At 36.6% G+C, this 24,811-nt stretch overlaps 1 protein-coding gene across 3 annotated transcripts; it reads left to right on the forward strand.

Annotated features, from left to right (window-relative positions):
* Positions 1 to 235: 235 nt before the first annotated feature.
* Positions 236 to 21,372, forward strand: LOC121407719 (monocarboxylate transporter 13-like). Of its 3 annotated transcripts, none has more exons than XM_041598908.1 (5): positions 236 to 642; positions 1,063 to 1,994; positions 17,819 to 17,962; positions 18,922 to 19,983; positions 20,354 to 21,372. In XM_041598908.1, the coding sequence occupies exons 2-5, from the start codon at positions 1,121 to 1,123 to the stop codon at positions 20,476 to 20,478; spliced, it is 2,205 nt and encodes a 734-aa protein (XP_041454842.1). In that variant the 5' UTR covers positions 236 to 642; positions 1,063 to 1,120; the 3' UTR covers positions 20,479 to 21,372. The 3 variants fall into 3 exon arrangements, with proteins under 3 accessions (XP_041454842.1, XP_041454844.1, XP_041454841.1); XM_041598910.1 differs by having other exon boundaries at positions 236 to 560; XM_041598907.1 differs by having other exon boundaries at positions 236 to 1,994.
* Positions 21,373 to 24,811: the final 3,439 nt, after the last annotated feature.

The following is a 24,811-nucleotide window of genomic DNA, read 5'->3' on the forward strand; positions in this document are numbered from 1 at the left end:
GGATTTTTATCTTTTTATTCAATTTAACTTTTTGTTGGGGTGGACTTGTCCTTTAAGTAAATGGCCTATGAGAAAGTAGTCCTTGCCCTGGTCATAATCTACTTAACCAGTTGCCAATTTGAAATCTAGAGTCTTAGTCTCTCAATTTTAAAGCAGCCCTAACTTTCTTATTGCTTGTCCGATGTCTTTCAAACTTTCCCCATTCTGTTTTATTATTTTTCTCAGCTTTCAAACACAACATTTTTTAAGGCTGGATTCCCCTTTAAAAGATCGAGGACTGTATTAAATGTGCCAACAATTGAGGAGTTAATTCCCAGGGTAAATCAACATGTTGTCTGTTTTAAGAGGCCGAGTGACAAAGTCCAACCATTGTCAAGCAGAGGTCAGAAAAAACAATTTGGATGGATTCGATATCATCACGTCGGGTAACCGGCTTATTAGGGTTTACTCAGTACAGCACTTGACATATCGACTTCCTCGCTACCGGCAGCATTATTTCGTGGAGAATAAAATCCTGGTCATTCAGTATAGATTTGAATGAAGGCGTTTATTTTGTGTTTGTAAGAAAGACATGATCCTTGAATTGTTCTATTGCTCCGCTTTGAGGGATTAACGACTGTTGGGAGTCTTGATTACTTAATGGTGTGTTGAATTGTTTCAGAATGGATGTCATTGACTATTTTTTTTTCTCATAAATTTCGTTCAAACGTTCCTTTCCTCATTAAAGTATTCATTGTCGTAATTATTTAATAAACTCCTATTTAGAAGACATAGAAGAAAGCACATAGAAGATATCTCTTAGCTCTCGATCTCCTACTTGAAAGGTTAAGGAGGATATCCAAATATCATTATGTCATTTCAGCACGTAACTCACAAAGGATTGCCGTCCTCGTGCAATTAACAGCTGAGATCGCTATCTGTATTGAGAGTGGAATTTGGACTGTTGTATATGCTGCTGATTGAATCGTTATGTCACAGATAAGTTCATGTTAACTTTCACTTTGTAAATATGAATATCAAATCGACTGATGTATTTCCGTCTCTTTGTCATCTCATTTACAGCTAAATGTGACCTGATTGCTGTAAAGATCTCACTAATCCAGCTCCGCTTTCAATCAAGATGCCTTTTGCCAATGTCGACAAGGAGGGTGAATCAGGGCTTGACAAACATCTACATTGGGAGAAGCACAGAAGTGTACAGCTCAGGAAAAGTAGAGCAGGTAATGATAATATGCCTACTTCTATGTCTTCGTCAGCTTCTTCAATGCAATCGTCAGAGTCTCTTTCTTCTCGGTTGTCGAACCTTGCAGCCAGCGATGAGAAACTCTCAAACGATAATTGTTTAAGTGTGTCCGATTCAAGTCAAAGCCTAACAGCTCCCGAAGTCCGGACGAACAATCGCTTAACTACGTCGTATGCGCGTGAGTCCTCATCAGACACCGTGGATCTTTTCCTTTCGTTGCTTCCACGCTTAGATAGCGATGGCGACAGCGGGCAAGACTTAGCCTCTCCATGTCTTGAGGGTGTCATCCGGGAAGAAATTGTGTGCGAGGACTTCAATATCGCTTCGCGTAGTAACAATAAACTAGAAAAAATGACGGTGGACCAAATATATACATCAGAAGAAATCACTTTAAATGGATTACCGATCTCGTCTTCAAATTTGCCAGCGTCTTGCTCTGTCACATCATCCGTCCATTCTACTTCCTGGAACCAATCTACTTCAAGTGCCGATTCTCTGACCGATTCCCCCTCTGATTCGCTGACCCATTTGTCCGTGCTCGACGAACCTTTGTCGAGACCCACTCCATCATCGCACGCTGCAAAGTCTCCATGGATGCTGCTCGTATGGTGTCACTTGAGCCAGATTCTTGCCGGAGGACTCTTGAAGAGTCTTGCTGTTTTCCTCGATGATATCCTCGAGGAGTTTGATTCCAGTGTTGCCTTCATGGGCTGGATGTTCTCTCTAGAAGCATTCTTCTTTGGACTCACTTGTAAGTACCTGTCAGCTATCACATGGAGAAGGTTTACAGTTCACCATGTGTAATTTGGAGAAGGGAAAGGAAATATTTAGAAAAAGTGAAATGGAAAGAAGAGAAAGGATGGAAAGATGAAATTAGAGATATTCTTTTCTTGAAAGTGAGTAAAGTCCTGAAAAGACTGTAAACCAGATGAGATGAGCTGAATATGGCTTGAGTAGCGATGGATTGAGTAGTAGCAGGATTAAATGAAGAGAGGTTGGTCTACGCTTCGGGCAGGATGACTGTCAACCTGCCCGAAACGTCGAGAAACCTCTCTTCACTATTGTCTTCATCCTTCTACTACTCAATCCATCGCCACTCATATTCAGCTCACCTCATCTGGTTTACAGTCCTTTCCAGGACTTCACCCCGGTGGGGGGGGGGGCACTTACATTGACGAGTGGATACCATGCGCAACCAAAAAAACACGTAAAAAGGATGTCCTTTTCACGATAGCGCACGTTACGTACGTAACGTGATAAGGGTGTCAAAAATACTAAAATAATGAAAAAAGGGTATCTATTTCGCTATGAAAATTACGTGTTTAGGGTCAAATTTGCGGGGATGATAAAACAAAATTAAAATGTTTTATATAGGATGTCTTTTTTGCGCCAACACTTCGTGTTTAGAGTCCCATTTGTGCGAGGTGTAGAAGGTGGGGTCGTACTAAACAAAATAAGGTAAAGCCGACGACCGAAGGACCCGTAAAAATAAAATATTCCTGTACTTGTTTAGGGGTTCATTTCAGGGTATATTTGCCAAGAGTATCGTTTTGTTTCCAATACTTGTTAAGGGTAGGGTTTCACACGCCAATACTTGTTAAGGGGTGCATTTTCAGAATATGGAAATTACGTGTTTAGGGTGCTTTTCGAGACCCCATGGTCGCGCATAGTATCCACTCGTGAATGAAAGTGGCCCCCCGGGGACTTCACTCACTTTCAAGAAAAAAAAAATAGTCCTGTAATATCCTCTTTCATCCTTTCTCGTCTTACCATTTCAATCTATCTGCCTGTATTTCCTTTCCCTTCTTCATATTACACATGGTGAACCGTAAACCTTCTCCACGATATAAACTCCACTATGCAAATCTACAAAGATCATCTGTTAGTTATCGTACAAACAGAGGAACGCAGGTGAATAGGGGGGGGGGGGTCAAGCAAGTATTTTTTTTGCTTTCCTCGTAACATCATTTGCGGAATAATAGGGAGCTTTTTTAGATTTCACAACCTAGCATATGACGCGGAATCTTTTCTCAGGAGATGCTGTACTTCATTCATACCATTATATAATGCGCAATAAATGCCAATTTTCCAAAATCTGATTTGATTCACATAATAATTATTTGCCTGCCTAAGAACTCCATTATGTTAAACGTGGCCATGCATGCTTATTGTCTTTAAACTATTTGTACAAAAAATCTGTGCTTTCCCAAAGAAATTGCTTTAAACTTATCAGTTAAATAAGTCCCCGTTATATTTTGTTCTTGTAGTTATCATTTAAATTGTAAAAGTGCAACAAATCAAAATTAGATTTTCATGAAATATTCTGAATATTATTGGCATAAAAATAGCAGAACGTAGAGCAATTAAAACGCGTTGACATTAATATGTCAATTAAGATGTAAATATTTTTTTTCATATTCATAAAAAGATACAATTGTATAATTCATTTTGCAAACATGTTTCGTTTGTATAAGGACCCCAACTTGGGATCCTTCGTTGTGGCGCTATAGGACTGATGGATAACACATATATACCATAACATACAAAGTGGCCCGATAGTTTCCTAACAGACGTGGATACCCTGTATGCGTAAATAATTCGTTCTCTTTTTAATCATTACCACAACATCATAATAATCATAATAATAATAACAACACTGATAATGATGATAATAATAATAATAATATTGTTATTGGTGTTGTTGTTATTATTATTATTATCATCATCATAATCATTTTATTTATTCATCTATATCAATTTTCCAAATATTTCCCTCATTACATGACCTAGGGTGACTCGAAAGTTTGTTAATTCAACTTCCTAGAATAAACAAACTGATTAAGCCTTGGTTCCTGATAATTGTCTATTTACTTGTAAGGGTTACGAACTTCTAATCTGGAATAGCATGCACGGTATTAAACATACAGAAGACAAAGGCAGGAACTGTCCCAAATTATATAACCCCAATCCTGTTATTTAACAATTTCAGATTTTGAAAATAGAGTAATCGTATCAAATAAAATACATTATGGATTCTTATCTATTTTATTCTGCATGTGTAAAGGACACTTTTAACTTTATATTTCCTACCGAGAAAATCCCATTTAGGTTGTATGAAGTGAGACAATTGGCTCGTATTCTGAAGTCGGGTTTGATTTAAACTTAGGTTTAAATTTGAGGTTTAACTATGGATAGCCAATAGTTGCATAAATCTATAACGGTATAATCTCAAGCTCATTTTCTCTCAAATCATTCTTAAAGTAGAAATATATTGAAAATCTTAAAAATGGAGAATCATATATCAAATTAAAGGTGAAAATAAGGAGAACACGATGGTGTACATCATTTATCATGGAGACCGAAGAAACTCAGTCAATTGATACTTTAAAAGTACTCTCTCTGAATGCTTCAAACACGCAGAATTACGTCCGCGAAATTGGGGATTTTTTATGACGTCACTGTCTGTGCGAGAGGCGTGATTGGCTCTCCCACGTGAAGCTTACTTGCATGCAAAACCTGTTGCGTGGGTACGTTTTCTCCACACTGCATGTCACTGAATTCTTCGATCACGAAATGAAAGAAAACCCAGAATTTATCTAGATTTGGATTTTCAAATTGTGATTTTGAAGATGAAGAGAATGATGATGAAGTGAACAACAAAGTGACGTAGTTGGAGGTAAATTGGGGAATTACGTCGATGATGATGAGTCGGACAATTCAACTTGCAACACGATCACCTGCATTCGCTACCAACTCATGCAGCGCTGTTACAAGTGCTAGCTGTACCGCGCGGGTCAAATTAAATTCATGAAAATGAATAACCACATCCAGTCAGACAAAATTTGCTATGAAGAAGAAAAATAATGATATAACTGTACTTTATACAAACTATATAATCCGAACCTGAATGCAAATCAACTCAACGTATAGCAGCAGACGATATGCACCGACGATAAACTTCATGTGGTTGGGATAGATTGTCACTCGTTCTGTAAGATGTAATTTTTATCTCATTGATTTGACAAAATTACGAAACTCGGGGAATTATATATCAATATAAAAATATAGTAATATCTCTTATTGTTTTTTCCATTACGATAAAACCTTTTTTAAAGGGAAACGTTGAGGTTAATTAAAATTTGATGTAAAAGATCATCCCATCATGCGTAGCTCGTAAACAAACTATATCACAACACATGTGCCGGTATTCCTTGCTTGCCTTGCTGATTGAGAGCTGTGCAACATTTGATCTAGAGCTACTCTCTCAGCCACTGAGGCGAGCAAGCTCCACGGCATGTGTTGTGATGGTTTGTTTACGATAACATATACGAGCTACGCATGATGGGGTGATCTTTTACATCTAATTTTAATTTACCTCAAAGTTTTCCTTCAAAAAGGGTTTTATCGTAATTTAAAAAAATAATACGAGATGTTACTATATGTTTATATAGATGAATAATTCCCTGAGTTTCGTAATTTTGTCAAATTAATGAGATAATTAAACTTACCTCTTACAGAACGAGTGACAATCTATCCCAGCCACATGAAGTTTATCGTCGGTGCATATCATCTGCTGCTGGGCTGCTATTCATTGAGTTGATTTGCCTTCAGGTTCGGATTATATTGTTTGTAAGTACAGTTATATCATTATTTTTCTTCTTCATAGTAAATTTTGTCTGACTGGATGTGGTTATTCATTTTCATAAATTTAATTTGGCCCGCGCGGTACAGCTAACACTTGTAACAGCGCTGCATGAGTTGGTAGCGAATGCATGTGAGATGTGATCGTGTTGCAAGTTGAATTGTCCGACTCGTCATCATCGGCGTAATTCTCCCAATTTACCTCCAACTATATATACGTCACTTTGTTGTTCACTTCATCATTATTCTCTTCATCTTCAAAATCATCAATTTGAAAATCTAAATCTAGATAAAATTCAGGGTTTTCTTTCATTTCGTGATCGAAGTATTCAGTAACAGTGTGGAGAAAACGTAACTACGCAACAGGTTTTGCATGCAAGTGGAGCTTCACGTGGGAGAGCCAATCACGTCTCTCGTACAGACAGTGACGTCATAAAATTCGAGTCAATTCAGAGACCGATGCGAGGCATATTTCGGAGAGGCATATTAGCGTTTTTTAATCGGTGATTTTCACCTTATGTATTGTTTTCGTTATTTTTGAATGACCCACTGATAATATCCACATTATTACCTTTCCATTGATATACAATAAGACCACCATGACCACATTCATAATCAATACATTTCTCCTTTAACTGTTTCGGAAGGATAATCGAATTGATAATTTTTCACTATTCACGAGTTAGGAAAGAGCACAATAATCATGAGAAATGAACAATGTAAGGAAAATTATGACATTTTTGCTTTCCATAAATTTAGCAAAGAGTTAGACCATGGTGTAAATTAAACCTGACTTCACAATACGGGCCAAAGACTATCACCATCGGGTGTTTAAATGGTTACACTTCGTAATTCCGAAACACGTAAATTGCCTATACCTCGATGTTCGTTAATCCGAAAACGTAAAAGGGTTCGTTAATCCGAACATTTGTGGTGTTATTCTGAAGGTTCGTTATTCCGAAGGTTCCATAATCCGAAAACGAAATAAGGTTCGTTTATCCGAAAACGAAATAAGGTTCGTTGTTCCGAAGGTTTGTCAGTCCGAAAACGAAATAAGGTTCGTTAATCATTTAGTTTTCGGAATTACGAACCTCATTTCGTTTTCGGATTAACGAACCGTCGGAATTACGAACCTCATTTCGTTTTTGAATTAATGAACCTTCGGAATTACGAATCTTCGGAATTACAAACCTTCGGAAATACAAACCTTCGGAATAACCGAACCTTCGGAATAACGAAGCTTCGGAATTACGAATGTATGCGGTTTAAATGACGAAATGTACATCATGTATGTAATGTTGACCCCAAAATATAGATGAATACGTGCATCACAAAACATGGGGAAAATATATCATGTCGCGTTACATATTTGTTTTGAAGGTGTAAAAAAACAAACGCTTGCTAAGGATAGGCCTTCTTTTTTACTTTATAAAAATCTAACAAGCAAGAACAAATTGAGGAAATAGGTATCCGGTGTCTACATTTGCTGCTTTCCAGATGTTTTCTTTTTCTTTCACTGTCAAGAAACCCCTAGACACTGGTGAGTGGTAAAAGAAATTGAGCACATTTTCAATTCTTTTTTTATTTGTTATTATCATTTTTTAAATTCACATTCCACTACTGCATCTAACAGTCTACATCATCAGAGCAAACATTTTGATTTTCAGAGTTATACCTGAATGTGTTTTTTTTTTCTTTTCATCAACATTTCATTAATTAGAGAGTCAAAAGGGGCCTCAGCTTTCGATCCTAGCAGAATCTTCGTCGGAGGCGAAATGGCCTTTTTAATTAAGCATTTCGAAAAGCCTTTTTAATTAAGCATTTCGAAAAGAGTAATTTGAAGAAGAAAACATTTTAAACAATTGAAAATCAAAAAAGATGTGAAACGTAGGTTGCCATTTTTTGCATGAGAGATGAAATCATATACATAAATTTCTAAAGAAAATTAATAAAATGCTAGAATCCTAAGGACATTAATCTAAAAGAGTGGGTAAGGGAAAACTGCCAGATATAAAAAAATATATATATTTATATATGTGTATATTTTGTAAGCTTTGGTAAGTGGTAAACGAGATTAAGCACATTTTCCATTGTCTTTTTATTTGTTATTATTATTTTTTTTAAATAAAATTACATTCCACTTCTACATCATCAGCGCAAACAGGTTGATTATCAGAGTTGTACCTGAATGTATGCTTTTTTTTTCATTAATCTTTTTAATTAAACATTTCGAAAAGAATAATTTGAAGAAGAAAACGCGTTAAACAATTGAAAATCAAAAAAAGATGTGAAACATAGGTTGCCATTTTTGCTAAATCAATGAGAAATGACATCAATTTCTAAAGAAAACCAATCAAATGCTATAAGGACATTAATCTAGTAGAATGGATAAGGGAATAAAAAACTGCCATGCAGATTGAAAAAAAAAAAAAAAACGAATTGGATTCGACTCAGCTTCGCGTTTAGAATGAAGCGCTTCAGACATGAATGTGCATACAACATTATATTTATTGGAATAAGGTCATTTAGAAAGGATTACCCTTTAACGCATTTTTATAAATCAGAACTTATTTTTTTAATTATCAGGGGACCCCCTTTTCGTCTGTATTCTTGCGGAAGGCGAAGGTCCCAAAAATGTATATATGATAACAATGGATTGACAGTCACCTTTGATCATCGATGAACATTGGTAATGTATATAATATACTATATTCTCTTAATTTTCTTAAAATTTTCCAGTAACACAGAAGAGATTATTGTAAAAAGCATCAATAGCCCAACCAAACAATAATGATTGTTTTTAATGAAGAGACTAAAAGAATTTTATAGTCTCAAATTTTGGTGATCTCATTTTAATTAACAGGATATCGTTATACACTATACATTACACAAATATTAAATGCATTACACAAGATCTTAAATCATCCAATGTTTTCTTGGATTTTATTCCTGATCAGTTATCATTGGTTTTCAATCATTGTGTTATCACGTGCACAATGTGGTTACACTATTCACGAAAGTCACATAGTTCTTTTTACTGCCGGTACACTACATCGCCCCTGCCGATTTTTTTTTAAAGTATATTAGTCATGAAACCGTAATATCACTATAGTGATGGGAATGTTATGTTTGTTGCCCTCTATGAGTTTTGCTTTACAAATTCAAGAATTAATGATATCAACAAGGGCATTGGTAAGAATTGCATACAGGACCTTTGGAACAGTTTTACGCCCTTTACGCCACAGTCAAGGGTTTCGGGGATGTTTCAAAGGTATAATGAGAATAATTAAACTGATACCTGAACAAAATGACATGTCCCTGGATAAGACAATGATGTGGATGACACATCATGATCTCAAAATCATTACCGGTCATTTTACTTTGCTCATGACCGCTCAGCATCGGGCTTGCGTAACTTTACAAACCAGTACCGGTACTCCGAGCACATGCCTGCTCGCGTGCTCTGCTTGCTCGCCCATAGTTTGACTCAGGCCCCAGAAGCTACCGCCATTTTGTTTAATCCATTAGAAGCTAAAATAAGCCCTCATTAATATTAATTTCGTACGCTGCTCCCTCGTCAACTGTGGTTTTGTACGCGATTAGACAATACGCACATCAGCGCAATGACAAAGGTCAACTTGGAAAATTCATTAATGTATTCATTTTGTTACGCGCTCGTGACGCGAATGATTCAGTGTATCAAGCAAGCGCAATTCTGAGACGATACGTTGCGCTTTATAAAGTATCGATATCACAAGCGATATCACTTAAAAACAAAACAATGTTTGTATTGCGTCTTATTATAATATAGGCCTATGCTAATTCTAAAGGGAAGATGAAAAGAGTAGACCAAGTCGCGATTCTAAATAAAAAGGTGGGGGGGGGGCAAATCATGGTTATTACAATGATGGTATTCATTTTCACTGGTTGAGTATGAATACTGAAAAAATAACTTTCACCACTAAAAGAGTCATTTCTTGTTACAAATTTCGAGAAGTAAAAAAAAAGAGGAATCTTCATGGATCCCCGTGCCTGCTTTCTTCTGGCGTCCGTTTCATAATGAATTACACTGAGCTATTTAAACATCGCTATTATTGTGATAACCTTGATTATGATTGGTATTTGTAGTTACCATACTTGTAACTCATGATGAAACGGGCCCCAGTTTATCATGTTCAATATGTTTCCTGTCCCCTTTATTCTCCAGCATTTCTTACTCTGTTTTTTTTCCATTTAATCATTTTCCCACTCATGTTCTTTTGTGCCGCCTTTCTCCTACATATGAAGAGCTCACTTTTAAAAGGGGTTAGGTCCAATTTTAATCGAATTTTATTTTTATGTCTTAATTGATTTTTAGTAGCTCTATAAGATGATACCATAGAAAAGTTGAAATTCCCATAAAAAGGTGAACTAAAAAAAGAAAATTCACTTTTTTTCAAAAGGGGTTAGGTCCATACATAATTTTTCTGGAAAATAATATCTTAAAAAAATATGAAGATAAGTAGATTTCTTTTATTCCCAATTTTAAATTTCTAATGGTAGGGTATCATGAAAATTCATTTTCGCATAAGAATATTGCAATATGGGAGAATAAAAAAATGATTTTCTTGGAGTGGCCCTAGCCCCTTTTGCAACTTAACTTTTCATATATTTTCTTCTTATTTTCCCACTTGTTATCTGTCTCCTGGTTTCCAAAAATCTCGTCTTATTTCTCTTCCACCCCTTTTGTTCCTACTTCCAACATCAGCTCTCTCACCACCCCCTCTAAATTATCTCTTCATAATTATGTGCCCCTCCATTTCTTTCTCATCTCTTTTCGACCCACTTCTCATCACTCTTTTCCTCTCTCGATCTCCGTCTCATTTTGAATTTTGCCAATTCCAAATCCCTTTCATTTTAGCTCTGTACAAATACTATATGAACACAAATGAAAGACATGAAGGAATTCTCTGGTTAGTGGTGAATTTTATTAATTATCTAGAAAAAAAATCTTAAGCGTTGTTAATACTTTGAACCAAAAGAAATTTGTTTTTGTATGCTGGGGGGCACAATTCCCCCTACTTTTTTAAGCACTGAAAAGTGTCTTTTTATGCAAGAAAATGTCCCCTCACGAACGTGTACTGTGTCCCTTTCACCTGTTCACCTGATGAGAATCTGTTTTAGGTAATACCAATTAGTGCTCTTCCTTCTTTTTTACCCCTAAATGCCCCCCAAACGTGTTCTGTGCCCTTCCATCTGAGGGCCCGTTTCAAGTGTTACAAAGTGCCCCCTCGCCTTATTGAAAGTGCCCTTTCTTAAATCACTGCCTCCTTTTACCCAAGAAAAGTGCTCCTAAATAACTTGTTCTGTGCCCCTTTCACCTGAGAAGGATCTGTTTTATGGTCACCATGACAAGTGCCCTTTGAAACAAGAAAACAACATTTTCTGTAAATTTTTGTGGTCCCTTCTAAGATTTAGGTGGATAAATTCAGGTGGACCCCCCCTAAATTTTTTGCCTTAGGCCGCCAATGCTCTTGCCCCCCCCCAAAAAAAAAAATCACGACCAAGAAAGAAAAAAAGAAAAAGGAAAGCAAAGTGTGAAAAATATCATTTTGAATATCTTGTCGAAATCTATCACAAAATTGGATATTTGTTTTTAAAATGTCAAAATTTTGCTCGCTCGCAACTTTTTAAAAATTTCACATAAAACAGCATTTTCCCTGTGCCCCCCCCCCCAATTTCAACTTCAATCCGCCGCTCCTATTTGTATGTTTATAGCTTCTCTTTTTGCAACCAGTTTCAATAAAAATCATTAAGAAATTTCATACGTCATGAATTTGGGTTGTGATAATATTTTTTTTTTAAATTGGACTTGGAAAAAAACCTTTTCCATCTTCATCACGTGGTTCCTAAGTCTTCAATGTTGAATTGTTGGATTTCTTGAATGAAAACATCTGTCACTGTCTGTTACACCAGTCCTGCAGATTGAAAAAATAGAGAAAGAAAATCAATTAAATTGTCATGATTTATCAAACATAAATGTTTTAAGAAGTGAGACTATGCATATATATGTTTCTTCAACACATAACGTAGGAAATCTTACTTCTACTAATCATAAACTTGTACTTCTATAAAGCATATCACTTAAACATGTTCTCTGCAGTTAACATACCACTCTCCATTCTAACTACATGTACTCTTTGAAAAAATGTCAGAGATTTCTTGTAAATATGAATATATAAATTAACATATGTAAATTATATGAATAGTCAGAATTAAAGTTGATATGTTTTGTTGCACATAATAGTTTGATCTGTAATTAAAAACGACACTAACTATAATCTAAAAACAAAATTGAAATGGGTTTTTCAAAGGCAGGTCTATTTGTTGCCCCCAAAATGTGAACAACCTCCATTATCAAAAATAATCACTAACTCACTCACTCATATAACTGCTGCAGTTTGTATTTCTCTTTGTGTTCCAGTCACTGTTCTATTTGGCCTACTTCACCAATTATTCATCATGCATCGATCACCTCCATAGAAATTGTCAAACTACATCATCCTATTAGACAAAATGTAAAAAAAATTGTAAATCTACAAATATGAAATATGAATATCACACTAAAGAATGAATAAAATGAATTTTATACTATAAAATTCATTTTATTCTTTCTTTAGCATGTTTAGTGTGATATTCATATTTCATATTTGTAGATTTACAATTTTTTTACATTTTGTCTAATAGGATGATGTCGTTTGACAATTTCCATGGTGAAAAATAAATATTGCTTTGTTTATACAAATAGGAAATAAAAAGGCAATTTAATTACTAGTAGATCAAGGACATGACCTTATTTTATAAATTTGCCCAAGGTACATAACTTTTGACATTGGTTCTACTTTAGACTCAAGAGCCTGTATATTTAAGAAGTGTATATTCAGTACAGATCCTACCTCTTTGTGGCTCAGGTTATTTTTATTTAATGTAAACATGGTTAACATTCAATGCATGTAATGTATCTGTAATTTTGAATGGGTTAGGTTAACTTTTATACCTGGATGAGAATGTGCAAAATGATGCATGCACTTATGATCATCATCTTGAACCATATACTTAGTAGGTAGACCTCTATACTGTTTTTCTTTTCCTTAAAACTCAACCTGTTTTTCTTGTTCTTCAAACTCAACCTGTTTGTGAAAGAAAAAAGAGTACAATAATAAGAAGTGATATTTTTCATGGCCGTATGTATAGGGGAGGGATTTGGGTAAGAGCTGAAATGTGAAAACCTTCATCAAAACAAGAATTGCATGACATCCTTCAAGTTTATTTTAGAAAATGCACAAAACGGCCATAGGTAATATTGGTTACTTCTGTCCCTCGCTTTCTGAATTTTAGGTTTCTCTAAATTTTTTCACATTTCTGCCCCCCCCCCAAAAAAAAAAAAGAAACATCTGCATCTTTTTATTTCCGAATCTTATTCATTTGACTTTAACAAAATTTCATTTCATGCACTAGGTCTAGATCTACTTGTAAGAAAGTATAGATCTAGTCCAAGACTCAGAGCTGTGCAACAGCATTCGCGTATCTAAATTACTCGTAGGTCTAGATTTAGATAGTAACGATGGACTCTCGATCTATCTAGACCTAGAAAGTAAAGATTTGGTTCTAAACCGAGATCTAGGCCTATATGAATTTGATGTTTGACTCTCGACTTTTATTCCTGGCTAAAAGTTTAAACTTCATTGCCATTATTGACCAAGATTAGATCTAGTCCTTGGTCCACTGACAGGCATACTCGTACATGTAAATGGAGTCGTTTAGGCCCAGACCTAGGCCTAAATTACAGACCTAGATCATAGCCCTGGGGGTAATGTCGCGGGTTGGGAAAGTATAATTTAGATGACTAGATTTGAATTAGATTGACCTAGAATTAGAAAACATCGATGAAAAGTAAAGTAAGTCTAAAATAATAAGAAGCAACACTAGATCCAACAATTCAACAATTTCTAACATTTAGGATGGGGGGTCGGGTGTCCGGACACTTTAATTTTTTGAAGCCTTCTTTTTCGTCTTTGGATTACACTAAAAATACGAATTCAATGGAAGTAATCATCTTCTATTTTGTTCTCTATAATATTTCCTAGCATTTTGCACTAAAAATTGATGAAACTTCTCTTGTAAATTCTTCCAAATGACTTTCTAAAATTGATCGTCCGGACACACAACAACTGGGTATACTATTCGTGAGTGAGCCAACGCAGTTCAGCGGAACAACCAAAATAGAGAGACTGAAGCTTTTGGTCTAGTTATTTCTAAGACAGAGTCTAACTATATTTATAAATAACAGTAAGTTAAAATGGGTGGGGGCTAAATGCAGAAGCCTGAAGACAGTGAAGTTATGCAAAATAAATTTGAAATTTGATATCTGAAACTGAAAGTGAGGATCGACACAATGACAGTCAATATATCTTCATCCACACTCCACTTCAGTCAGTTTATTCATGACTGGGTCTCGATCTACTGAAGATAGATGCAGATCTGCCTCTAGATCTAACGTTACAGTGTACAAAAAGAAGCTTCATTCTTCTTGTTTTAATCAATCGTGGGTTGGTCCTTGTTAATTGGAGGTGAACCAAACCGGCCCGAATTTCTCTCGATGCCCAATCGGCTAGGAGCCCGTACAAAATACATTACATGTGGTTAACACAGCGGCATAACCGCAACACTGGAAGCAACATACAGGCTGCACTGTACTGGGCGACGATGACAATCTACCGGTAACTTCAATTTCAAAGACCAAATTCTGCTTTCCTTTAACAGAAGAATGATAGCAAACTCTCTAATTTGGTAGAAAAAAATAACCTAAGATCACAAAATACAGTGTGAAATCTGTAAATAGTCCACTGAATTCATGTGGTTATATCAATTTATACGTACTCACCGGAGTGCAGTGTTCGTAGGTCCATTTTATGTGTGGAAAGAAAAGTTTCAGAATGAATAAATTAGATGACGTAATGAGGCAAATGAATAATTAATTCTGTAACACGATACCACTAGTATCGATGACAAAGAATCGGGGAAACCGCATATAAATGACGCTCTTAGCCAATGAAAAGGCCGGATTATGAATATATTTACGCTCATGAATGTCAATGAGGGCTTATTTTTGTCTTCAAATTATCGCGGTAGGCGGAGCCTAATCTCATTTGTTTTGTGTTGAACGCGCGCGCAGCTTTCGGTCTAGTAATATATTATAAGGTCTTTGGTTTGACTAAGATTGGGCTTGCGTAACTTTACACAGCAGGCAAAGCACATGCCTGCTGGCGTGCTCTGCTTGCTCGCGCAAACATAACTTTTGATTAGGATACACTTCGTTTAACTTTCTTTGTAACCGTGAACAAATTGGTTTCTCATGATATATTTTTGATTTTTTTATTTTTTACATTCCGACCTGAAAACCGGACATTCTAAGCACTTCATTTAACTATGAACAGGATGGATATATCTGAAACGTTACACATGAGCACGAAGTGCGAGCTGAAATTTTTGATATTCCGGCCTATAAGAACTGGATATTATGAGCACTTTATGTAACGGTGAACAAATTGGTTTCTAACTAATCAATTGACGCGAGCGCGAAGTGAGAGCTGGATTTTTTTTAAATATTTCAACCAGAAAACTAGACATTTATCTTAGGCTTCTTCAAAATTGATTGACGAGCAGCTGTCTGTTTACTATGGCAACCGTCAAGATTATGTCCATTCGCAGAACCCCCCCCCCCCCCCCGATGGAGCATATCCCTTAAAAATTTTCTTCGTAATTACTCGAAAACGAGGAAGCAAAGTGACCAAGCTGGTGAGGGTGGCGGTTTGGCATAAAGGAAATTTAAAATCTGTGCATACCCTGGGTGATTTTGCGAAAATTTCCAAATAAAATCTAAGTTTACGAAATTTCGAGGGGGTGGGCAACTGCGTATGACTATTGTCTAAGAATGACTATTGTCTAAGAATGACTGTTTGTTGGAGCAGACCCTGTCCAGCAGTATGGCCTTTGATTCATTCCAGTTTTTGTCGGATAATTTCCGCTGGACACGACGGAAGGGTCATCCAGTCTATTGATTGTTTCAGATGTACATGTATAAACATTGATCTTCTACTCGTAAAGTGCATGCATGACCTCCATAAAGCTGTTTTGGCGTCGAAGTGTTGAAGTGCCTGGACGGTAGGCCTTGGCCGTAAGGCGCCTTAAGGTCTATACTGTTTCAAAACCTTGATCTTGCACTTTCAAGCCTTGGCCTGAGGATTTTTGACATTTCAAGGCTTTTTTTAATTTGTAGTTTCAATAGTCTATTCTGAAATTAAAAAAAATATATATTGTTGTGGAGTTTAAATGACAGTGATTGCCAGTACTGATAGTGCCACGTACTTTGTTATCACTATTATAGTTGTCACCATAATTACAATTGATGATTATGATAATGAAAGGTCAATTGATAACACTAAATAGTTATCATAATAACAATTATAACAATAAGAAGAGCAATAATAATGCTCCTGAAGATGATAATGAAAGTTGTAATGATAAGTGTTCCTGATTTTGACCATAATTTTCAAACTTTAATATTACCAAATGATTATAACAGGGATTATTATCCTATTCGGTATGCAAATGAGGGGACCGATGACATCATCCACTCCCTATTTCCTTTGGATTTTATTATATGAAATATTTTGATCTTTCCCTCATTGTGATGTGAAACAAGGTCCCTGAAGAGGTGGAATTCCATTATTTCAACATTTTGTGGTTCAAGCAAGGAAGTTTAATTGTCAAATTCGTAAAAATTGAAATATTGTACAATTCAAAAATTAAAAATCAAAAGAAATAGTGAGTGGTTGACATCATCGACTCTCTCATTTGCATATCACTGAATCGAGAACTGTTTTGTGAAAATAAGCGAAACTTTGAAATGTCATAACTTTCTTTATTTTACATCCGATTTTTATGAAGTTTTCAGCATTATTCATGTTTGATTTTTCTGGGGTGAACTTGACCTTTAAGCTGATATTAACTTGAGGGATAATAGAATGTAAAATAAGATATTCAAGCTGATCTAAAGGCCTTTTCACACGTGAATCTTGAATCATCATTGTAATGATGATTGCTATTTCAATCGTGACTGTGATTGGCGTTCGTGATTCCAATCATGTTCTAGTTTGGTTTCACACGTGCTAAATATTCATCAGTAGCCTTATTTTTTTCACTGGAATCATCATTCAAATTACGAATTTTTTTTACCGTGTGAAAGGGCGGTCTGTTAAATAAATTAAAAACAAACGCATTAATTAATACCTTCTGTCGTGGCCCTGTCGTTCTTGCTTATGTGTGTCTGGGAATTGGTGGGAGTTGTGTGTGTTGTGTGTGCGTCAAATCAAAATGGTGTGTCAAACGCCCCAAAACAAGACTGGAAAACCCACTGGACAGTGGAATGATGTTACGTAGTGTATGTGGTAGTGAAGGCGCCACTATTTCTGCTGCATCACATTGCCCCTACGGCCATTACGGCGGCCTGAGGCGAGTCGAAAACGGCCGTTTCATTCAGTTTTATTCAAACCACTTGTATGTAGTACAAGTTGAAACATAGCCTCGCCGTACGGCCGTCGCAGGGTAAATGTGACTGCGCCGTTAAACGGCTGTTTTCGACACGCCGCGCGGCCATCTTAGAAGAAATGTGACTGCGCCATTGCAATGGTACAAACGAAGTAGATCAAAAATGAACCTTTTTTCAAGTATGTTTTCTCCACCCTATTTCATCAAAATAATATGAAACACATACCGCTCCCACATAGTGGGCTGCTAATAAGTATACAAACTTTTAATGAAGTTGGCAACTTGATATACTCTTAATGTATATTAATAAAAATTTGTCTTGTTGTTTTTCATTTAATTACCCAGGTCCTTTTGCATCGTTCGCTACGAAGAAACTTGGCCCTCGTGTTGTAATGATGTCGGGAGGTCTGATCAATGGCGTGGGAATCTTAATGGCGTCTTTGGCAACCAATATTATTACCGTCGGATTAGGCATCTCAGCCATTGCGGGTAAATTGCACACACACCCTCACCCCCCCCCCCCTCCACCCAGGGTTGTAGGGTTGTTGTCTATATTCAACGCTCAGCATGAAGGAGAGCATTGATTGATTGATAACGAATTTATTCATTCCAAAATTTCAACAAAGTTACAAAGTAAAGCAAAATATAATATAACATTTTGAAATGAAAGAGGAACCTTCTGGAAAGCAAAGCTTGTTATTGAAGGTTTCCTTCAAAGCATTTTCTGGTGGGATTCACTAACTTTTTAACACCACTGTATATGTATATATTATATACGTGAACAATGGTGCTAAAAAGGTAGTAAGCCCCACCAGAAAATGCTCTCCTTCATGCCGAGTGTTGAATGTAGACAACACCACAATGTTCAGAGAGCCCGGAGAAACAAACTTCATTGAATGTAACATTTTATCATCTGACCTCACAATTATTATCTAAAACATCATAGCAGAAATTGAACATTTGAATATGTTCATCTTCTGGTGGGGTTCGCTAACTTTTTAGCACCAGTGTATATACTGAAAATTATTTTGAGGGCCAAAACTTGCACAGAAATTGTAATATTGTATAATACAAACAGTGAAATACAAATGAGTCCGTATTAAGTGAGTGACATCATAATCTATTCCATTTGCATATCCCTGCGCTGTGCATAACTGTTTTTGGGGGGAAATAAGCAAAAATTTTATTATCATAATCCGATTTAGTTGAATTCCTTGATGTTATTTTTTTATCTCTTTCATTTTAATCAACTTGTTGTTGGATTATGTAAATGTAAAATATTCGTATGAATTGTTCTTTTGACTTTTCAAGGCAAAACATCACCTTTTCCTTTTATCTATTTTTTTACTTTATACTTAAATTTCGTACATCGGCACCAGTTTCTCACTCGTATTTAAAATATAGTCTACAACAATAATTTCGATTTCTATCCTTTCTGAACTTGACAGGAACCGGAAGTTCCATGATCTATGTAGCAGCTCTGGTTACCGTCCGAAGAAACTTTCATACTTTCTACGCCATAGCTAACGGGTTGACGCTGGCCGGGGTCTCGGTGTCTTTGTTCACATTCCCTCCTATCATCAGAGTTCTCATTGATCATTACGGATGGAGGGGCGCGCTGTTCATATTGTCAGCCATCTCCCTGAATACCATGGTGACAGGTGCTCTGATGAAGGACGATATTTGCAATAGGAAGCCGAGGAGGCCCTCTGATGACATAGGAGAGTCGAAGGCGTTTGTATCGAAATCAAGTTGCACACCAAGTGACAGGACGCATATGGAGGGGAACGTTACTGCATCCTTGTCCAAGGGGAAATATAAACTTCAAGGCGCAAGTAATGGATGTACGGGTGTAACGTTCAGGACCGATGATGATCTTAAGATCAGTCACCGTTTGGATGATAAAGAGAGCAAACCAACGCACCATGCATCAGGGTGTCCCGAAGTCGGTTTGCGCAGTGTTTACGTGGACGGAAAAATCACTACGATTCCAATACAAGGGAATGTGAATGGACATTTAGGCAGGAGACCAAGCATAAGGGACAAGGCGGTCAGTTTTGTCATAGCAAACATCACCCATGGACTGCTCTTCGTTGTCGCTTGCCTGTGGTCCCTGGCAAACACTGCTACGATGAAGTACATCGTGGCGGCAGGGGTTCAAAGGGGGTTGACGTCCCTCCAGGGCGCCATGCTCTTATCAATTACCGGCATCACTCAGTGCATATGCCTTTTCCTAAACGGTATCATCATCTCCAAGCGTTGGATGACGCCTCTCCAGTTGTACCTTCTCGTGATCTTGTTGATGTCTGGTGCCATTTTCGGGATTGCCGTGTTTGAGCAGTACGCGGTAGGGCTCGTCTGTTCGGCATTGTTTGGGCTCGGGACAGGGACCATCATCTCTCTAAACCTTGTGGTGCAGCGAACTCTTGACCCACGAGCTGGAACTCAGGCTGCAGGGTGGCTCATGTTCATCGAGGGTGTTGCAGGATGCATAGGAGGGTTCTTTATAGGTAGGCTATGGATAGCGGGGACACTCAGGGGCACGACGGGATAGGGTGTGGGATGATGCGTTTGACGACCCCTGTGGTATATCAAGAAGTGAAACAGAGGAATAGGGTAAACGATGAAAGAAAGGGGGAAAAATCGCCAAAGAGAAAAATTAAAGATATTAACAATGTATTGTCACATACCCCTTAATGGAAATGTATCGCTGTTTTTCTTACCCCTCCCCTTCCTTGCTTAAAGTCATGGTGTTGAAAACTCAGGAACAAAGCATTACTATTTATAATGAACTCTTTTCCTGTTGTCAATGTCGACAAAATTTTGTCTCTCCATTATCGCATACAAGCAATTAATACCACCATGTTTTGTTCGTTGCAGGAGCTGTACGTGATATATCTGGTAGTTACACGCTATCGTTCTTCGTCGCCGGTGCCATTACGTTAGTTGCTGCGTCTTTTGTCGTCATCATTCTCGTCATCCGTCGTGTAAGGAGAGGTCACTAGAGGGCGCCTTTTCAATGCAACACTGTAACACACGACGACAGAGGCCAATTGGGGTTGTTCGGAGGATATTTTATGCGAGACAGGCACCAAGCAATATTGTAACCATCTATTACCATGCTGCCTTCACCGTGTTATTTAAGGCATAATTGCGGAAGAAAGTTCCAGTTTTATTTGGAATTTGTCACAGGTCCAAGATATTTTGTCCTACTTAATTACCAAAAGTGCTTACCTTACACATTGCTTATTTCTTACGCTCATTAGTTTCAGGCCAAGGATTTACACACCGGATTCTTTATCATTGTACACAAAAGACCCCCAAAATGATTAAAAGTCCTCGCTAACCATAGCGACAAAAATTGTTGTTTTAATAAACAGCCACAAAATAATGTAACTGCAAATTAAACGAAAAAAAAATGTACGTCAAGTAAAAGGTTTTTCCGGATATGTTTATCCCATAAGGGATAACTTATATTTCCCCCATAATTATATAACCCATATGTATTCCCATTTGGTATCAATCCTTTTGTTGCTCAGATATATTTCACAAGGTTTAAGCCAGTATTGGCCCAGTTATAATCCAGATGGGTCCCACATATTTATTTTTGCCCATCTGCATGAGTCCCATTAGAAATTGCCTGCAGCCCAGATGATATTCATCTGGTACATCATGTACATATAGGCCCAGCTGTAACCCAGATGGTTCCCTTATATTAGCCGATCTGGGTCCCACTTGGAAGTGCCCATCTCCAGCCCAGATGATACACACCTGGTACAATGGGCCCAGATATACACGAGATGGGGCACATGTGACCCAATTCTTTCCATATGAACAATGGGTCCCGCATAACAGATAATGAATTATTTTTCTGTTTGCCGTAAAAAAATCCCGAATTGAATTGAGAGTCGGTATCTATTTTAAAAAACGACACAAGTCATATTCAGTGGTTGGCTCTTGAAACGGTCACTTTTCAATTTCCATGATTGATCTATAAAAAAAAAGTAGAAGAAAATGGCTGAAACACAGAAGTCATGGTTCGAAAGTAGCAATTTAATCCCTAACATTAATTACACTAATATGTCGCTCATAATACTGCTTATGACACGAACCTAGTTTTCCAGATAAACCATGGCACTTTTCTTGGTGTCTTTGTGCGTTCAATATAAGAACATTACCGAGAAAATATGCATCCTGCAGAATTTTGTCTGTTATTCGTTATTGAATATTTTCAAGCATTGTTATTAGATGCGATTCCCCTCAACTATGCAACCGCATCTCATTCTTTTTATATGTCTAAAGTAGTCCTAACTATGTAAATTATGTATATTTATATAAATGTAATTTCATTTTTAACGTATCTAGCAAGATTTAGTTTCTTTTCTTTTTTTTTGTTCAGGTAATGGACGAAAACAATATACTGTTTATAATATGTATTATGATAAATATGCATATTCGCCATTTACATTTACACATTCCTGGTGCTTTAGATTTGATAAGGAGTATGCCGTTCTTTCACCCCCCAAAAATGGATTACTGGACATATATTGTGGATATTTTTTTTTTATTGAGTTTGAGTTCGGATTTCCACTGTTTATATCACCGCCAGTATTGTCGTAAAAACAACCCATTTAGTTTTCCTTTGGGTAATTATTTGAACTTTGAGGGGCGTTGAACTATAGAACAGGTTTTGATTACAAAACAAAGGTTTCACCGCATGCGGGATTTTAATGACCAGCCCCCCCCCCCCTTCCCCCCGTTTTGTCTAAGCGGAAATTTAAGGGTTGGAAGGAAAAGGCGCTCGGCGGGAAATTACACTGATCGGGAATCCCCCTAAAAAGTTGTGGCAATTTTTTTTTTTATAGTACCTAGAACTCTTACAAAGGGTATCTTTTAAAGGTCAAGTCCACATCAGAAAAATGTCGATTGAATCAATAGAGAAAAATCAGACGAGCACAATGCTGAAAATTTTATCAAAATCGGATGTAAATTAGGAAAGTTATGACATTTCAAAGTTTCGCTTATTTTCAACGAAATAGTTATATGAACGAGCCAGTTACTTCCAAATGAGAGAGTCGATGATGTCACTCACTCACTATTTCTTTTGTTTTTTATCGTTTAGATTATACAATATTTAAATTTTTACGAATTTTGACGATTAGGACCTCCTTGACCGGAGTTACGACCGGGAGAGTCGCAGTTTTATGTGTCTTTCTCTGTATTAATGTTGATCATTCACAAGATTTCACAAACGAAATGAACGAATAATTTCGAATGTATTATTGTATAAATTAAAATGTAGAACTGTTTATACTAATAAATCAGGTATCTTATTCTCTCCTTGTGTGTATTTTCATTCGAATCTATATCCAAATCTAATGATAGATGGAGAGAAAGGGAGGGAGGCAAAGAAAGAAAAAAAGAAAGAAAGAAAGAAAGAAAGAAAGGAAGGAAGGAAGGAAGGATGAAAGAAAGAAAGAAAGAAAGAAAGAGAGAGAGAGAGAGACAGAAAGAAATAAAGAAAAAGAAAGAATGAAAAAAAAGAAATAGAGAATAGAAGAAAGAAAGAAAGGAAGGAAGGAAGGAAGGAAGAAAGAAAGAAAGAAAGAATAAAAGAAAGAATAAAAGAAAGAAAGAAAAGGAAAATAATAAACAAAAAGGCAAAATAAGCAAATGAAAGAATAATTAAATTACTAAATACAAACATTTTGTTTAAAAAAACAATGTATTGATTGATGCATAATTATGGATACAACTCAGCGTTGTAGTGCATTTAGTTCAAGTCCTGATGGGTTATGATTTTTCCGATGGTTACAACAGGGAAGTGTTATTCCCTGGTTACAAAATGAAAATACATTCTTTACCAGCTGATACACACGTCCGTGAACAAAAAAAATACGCAGTCACATACACACGATATTATTGCAATTTTATTGACCTAATAAAAGACAACTGTTATAACATTTAATGAAAAACAAAATCAACTAGGTGAGGCAGGAATGGTCTATTATTATCTTGTTCGTCTGTTGACAGGCCACCATAAACAAGATAATTACCGGTGAATGTACATTTGACACGACCTTCTTCTGAACGATTGCAAATGTATAGTCTTCAAGACCTACATGCATTTCAGCATATTATTATAAACGTAATATTCCTAGTATACATGTGACCAACAAATACCACCTCACCAAGGCATGGGTTTATCTATTACAATGAACATGATGAATGCATCTATGAAGAATAAAACAGACAGTAATTATAAATGATTTCATCACATTTGCATTTAATCAGTGACATCTGGCCAAATTTATTTTTTGACCCACATAAATTGTTTTTTTGTTAATAATTGGCCATTGATTTCAAAATAATTCACTTTTAGTTTCGTTCGCTCACTCTAAGAAGTCTGCAAGGAAGATTCACCACATCTGAAACGACAGTGTCTTACATTCCTTTTCTCAACACCACTGTAAAGTGACTGAGGTGTCGGGGCTGAAAATCATCTTTCTAGAATCGTTAAATTCACTTACAAAACTTAGATTCCGCTCACCGAATAACTTTAAGTACCCTTTCGTCGAACTGTTTTACTCACTCATGTGAAATATATATCAAAGTTAATGTTGAAACAAAATATATCGCAAAACTTGCGTTACATGCTTGAATATATGGGAGCGTCGTGGTCTAGTGGTTAAGACTCTCGCCTTTCAATTCGAAGGACGTGGGTTCGATTCCAAGCCATGGCGTGTTTTTCTTCAGCAAGAAATTTACCTACATTGTGCTGCACTCAACCCCTGCGCGCACCGGAATCGGTATAGACTAGCTTTAATAGCCGGGGTAATATAGGAGTGCCCTGAGCACCTAGCAAGGTGGATATGTGCGCTATACATATCCTGTATTATTATTTATTATTTATATCAATTTCTAGATGTACATATAGAAATTACTAGCGCTTGAGGTGAAGTCTATTTGGGTCTCGTGCGAATGTATAAATGATTTACGTCGGAGATTCAAAATCAATCGATTTTCACGTTCACTGCTGGATTGCTAAGTGATTTAATTATAATTCATTCTGATCTGTGTTCTTTGTATACAAACATGACAAAGTTGCTGGAGTGAAGTACAGCAAGCAACACTCTTGTCAGTACATTGCCTGTATATCCCGGCAAAACACATCACTCTAAAAAAATGGGTAAAAATGCTCCAAGAGGGTAATCATGTGTCCAACCAACATTGGGCATTTCTTTTGGGCATTTTTTTATTCATCCAGTGTGATGGAAATTTTGCCCATTCTAAAGTAATTGCTGCTTATTTTTAACCTTACTGGACAATGTAGCTTCC

Source organism: Lytechinus variegatus, chromosome 2 (assembly GCF_018143015.1).
Source record: "Lytechinus variegatus isolate NC3 chromosome 2, Lvar_3.0, whole genome shotgun sequence".
Classification (NCBI taxonomy): domain Eukaryota; kingdom Metazoa; phylum Echinodermata; class Echinoidea; order Temnopleuroida; family Toxopneustidae; genus Lytechinus; species Lytechinus variegatus.

Bases quoted from the DNA above. Each gene is read 5' to 3' on its own strand.
- LOC121407719 (XM_041598907.1), top strand. From the start codon at position 1,121: ATGCCTTTTGCCAATGTCGACAAGGAGGGTGAATCAGGGCTTGACAAA. The intron at 1,995-17,818 runs GTAAGTACCTGT...TTAATTACCCAG, and splicing joins ATTCTTCTTTGGACTCACTT to GTCCTTTTGCATCGTTCGCT. The intron at 17,963-18,921 runs GTAAATTGCACA...TGAACTTGACAG, and splicing joins AGGCATCTCAGCCATTGCGG to GAACCGGAAGTTCCATGATC.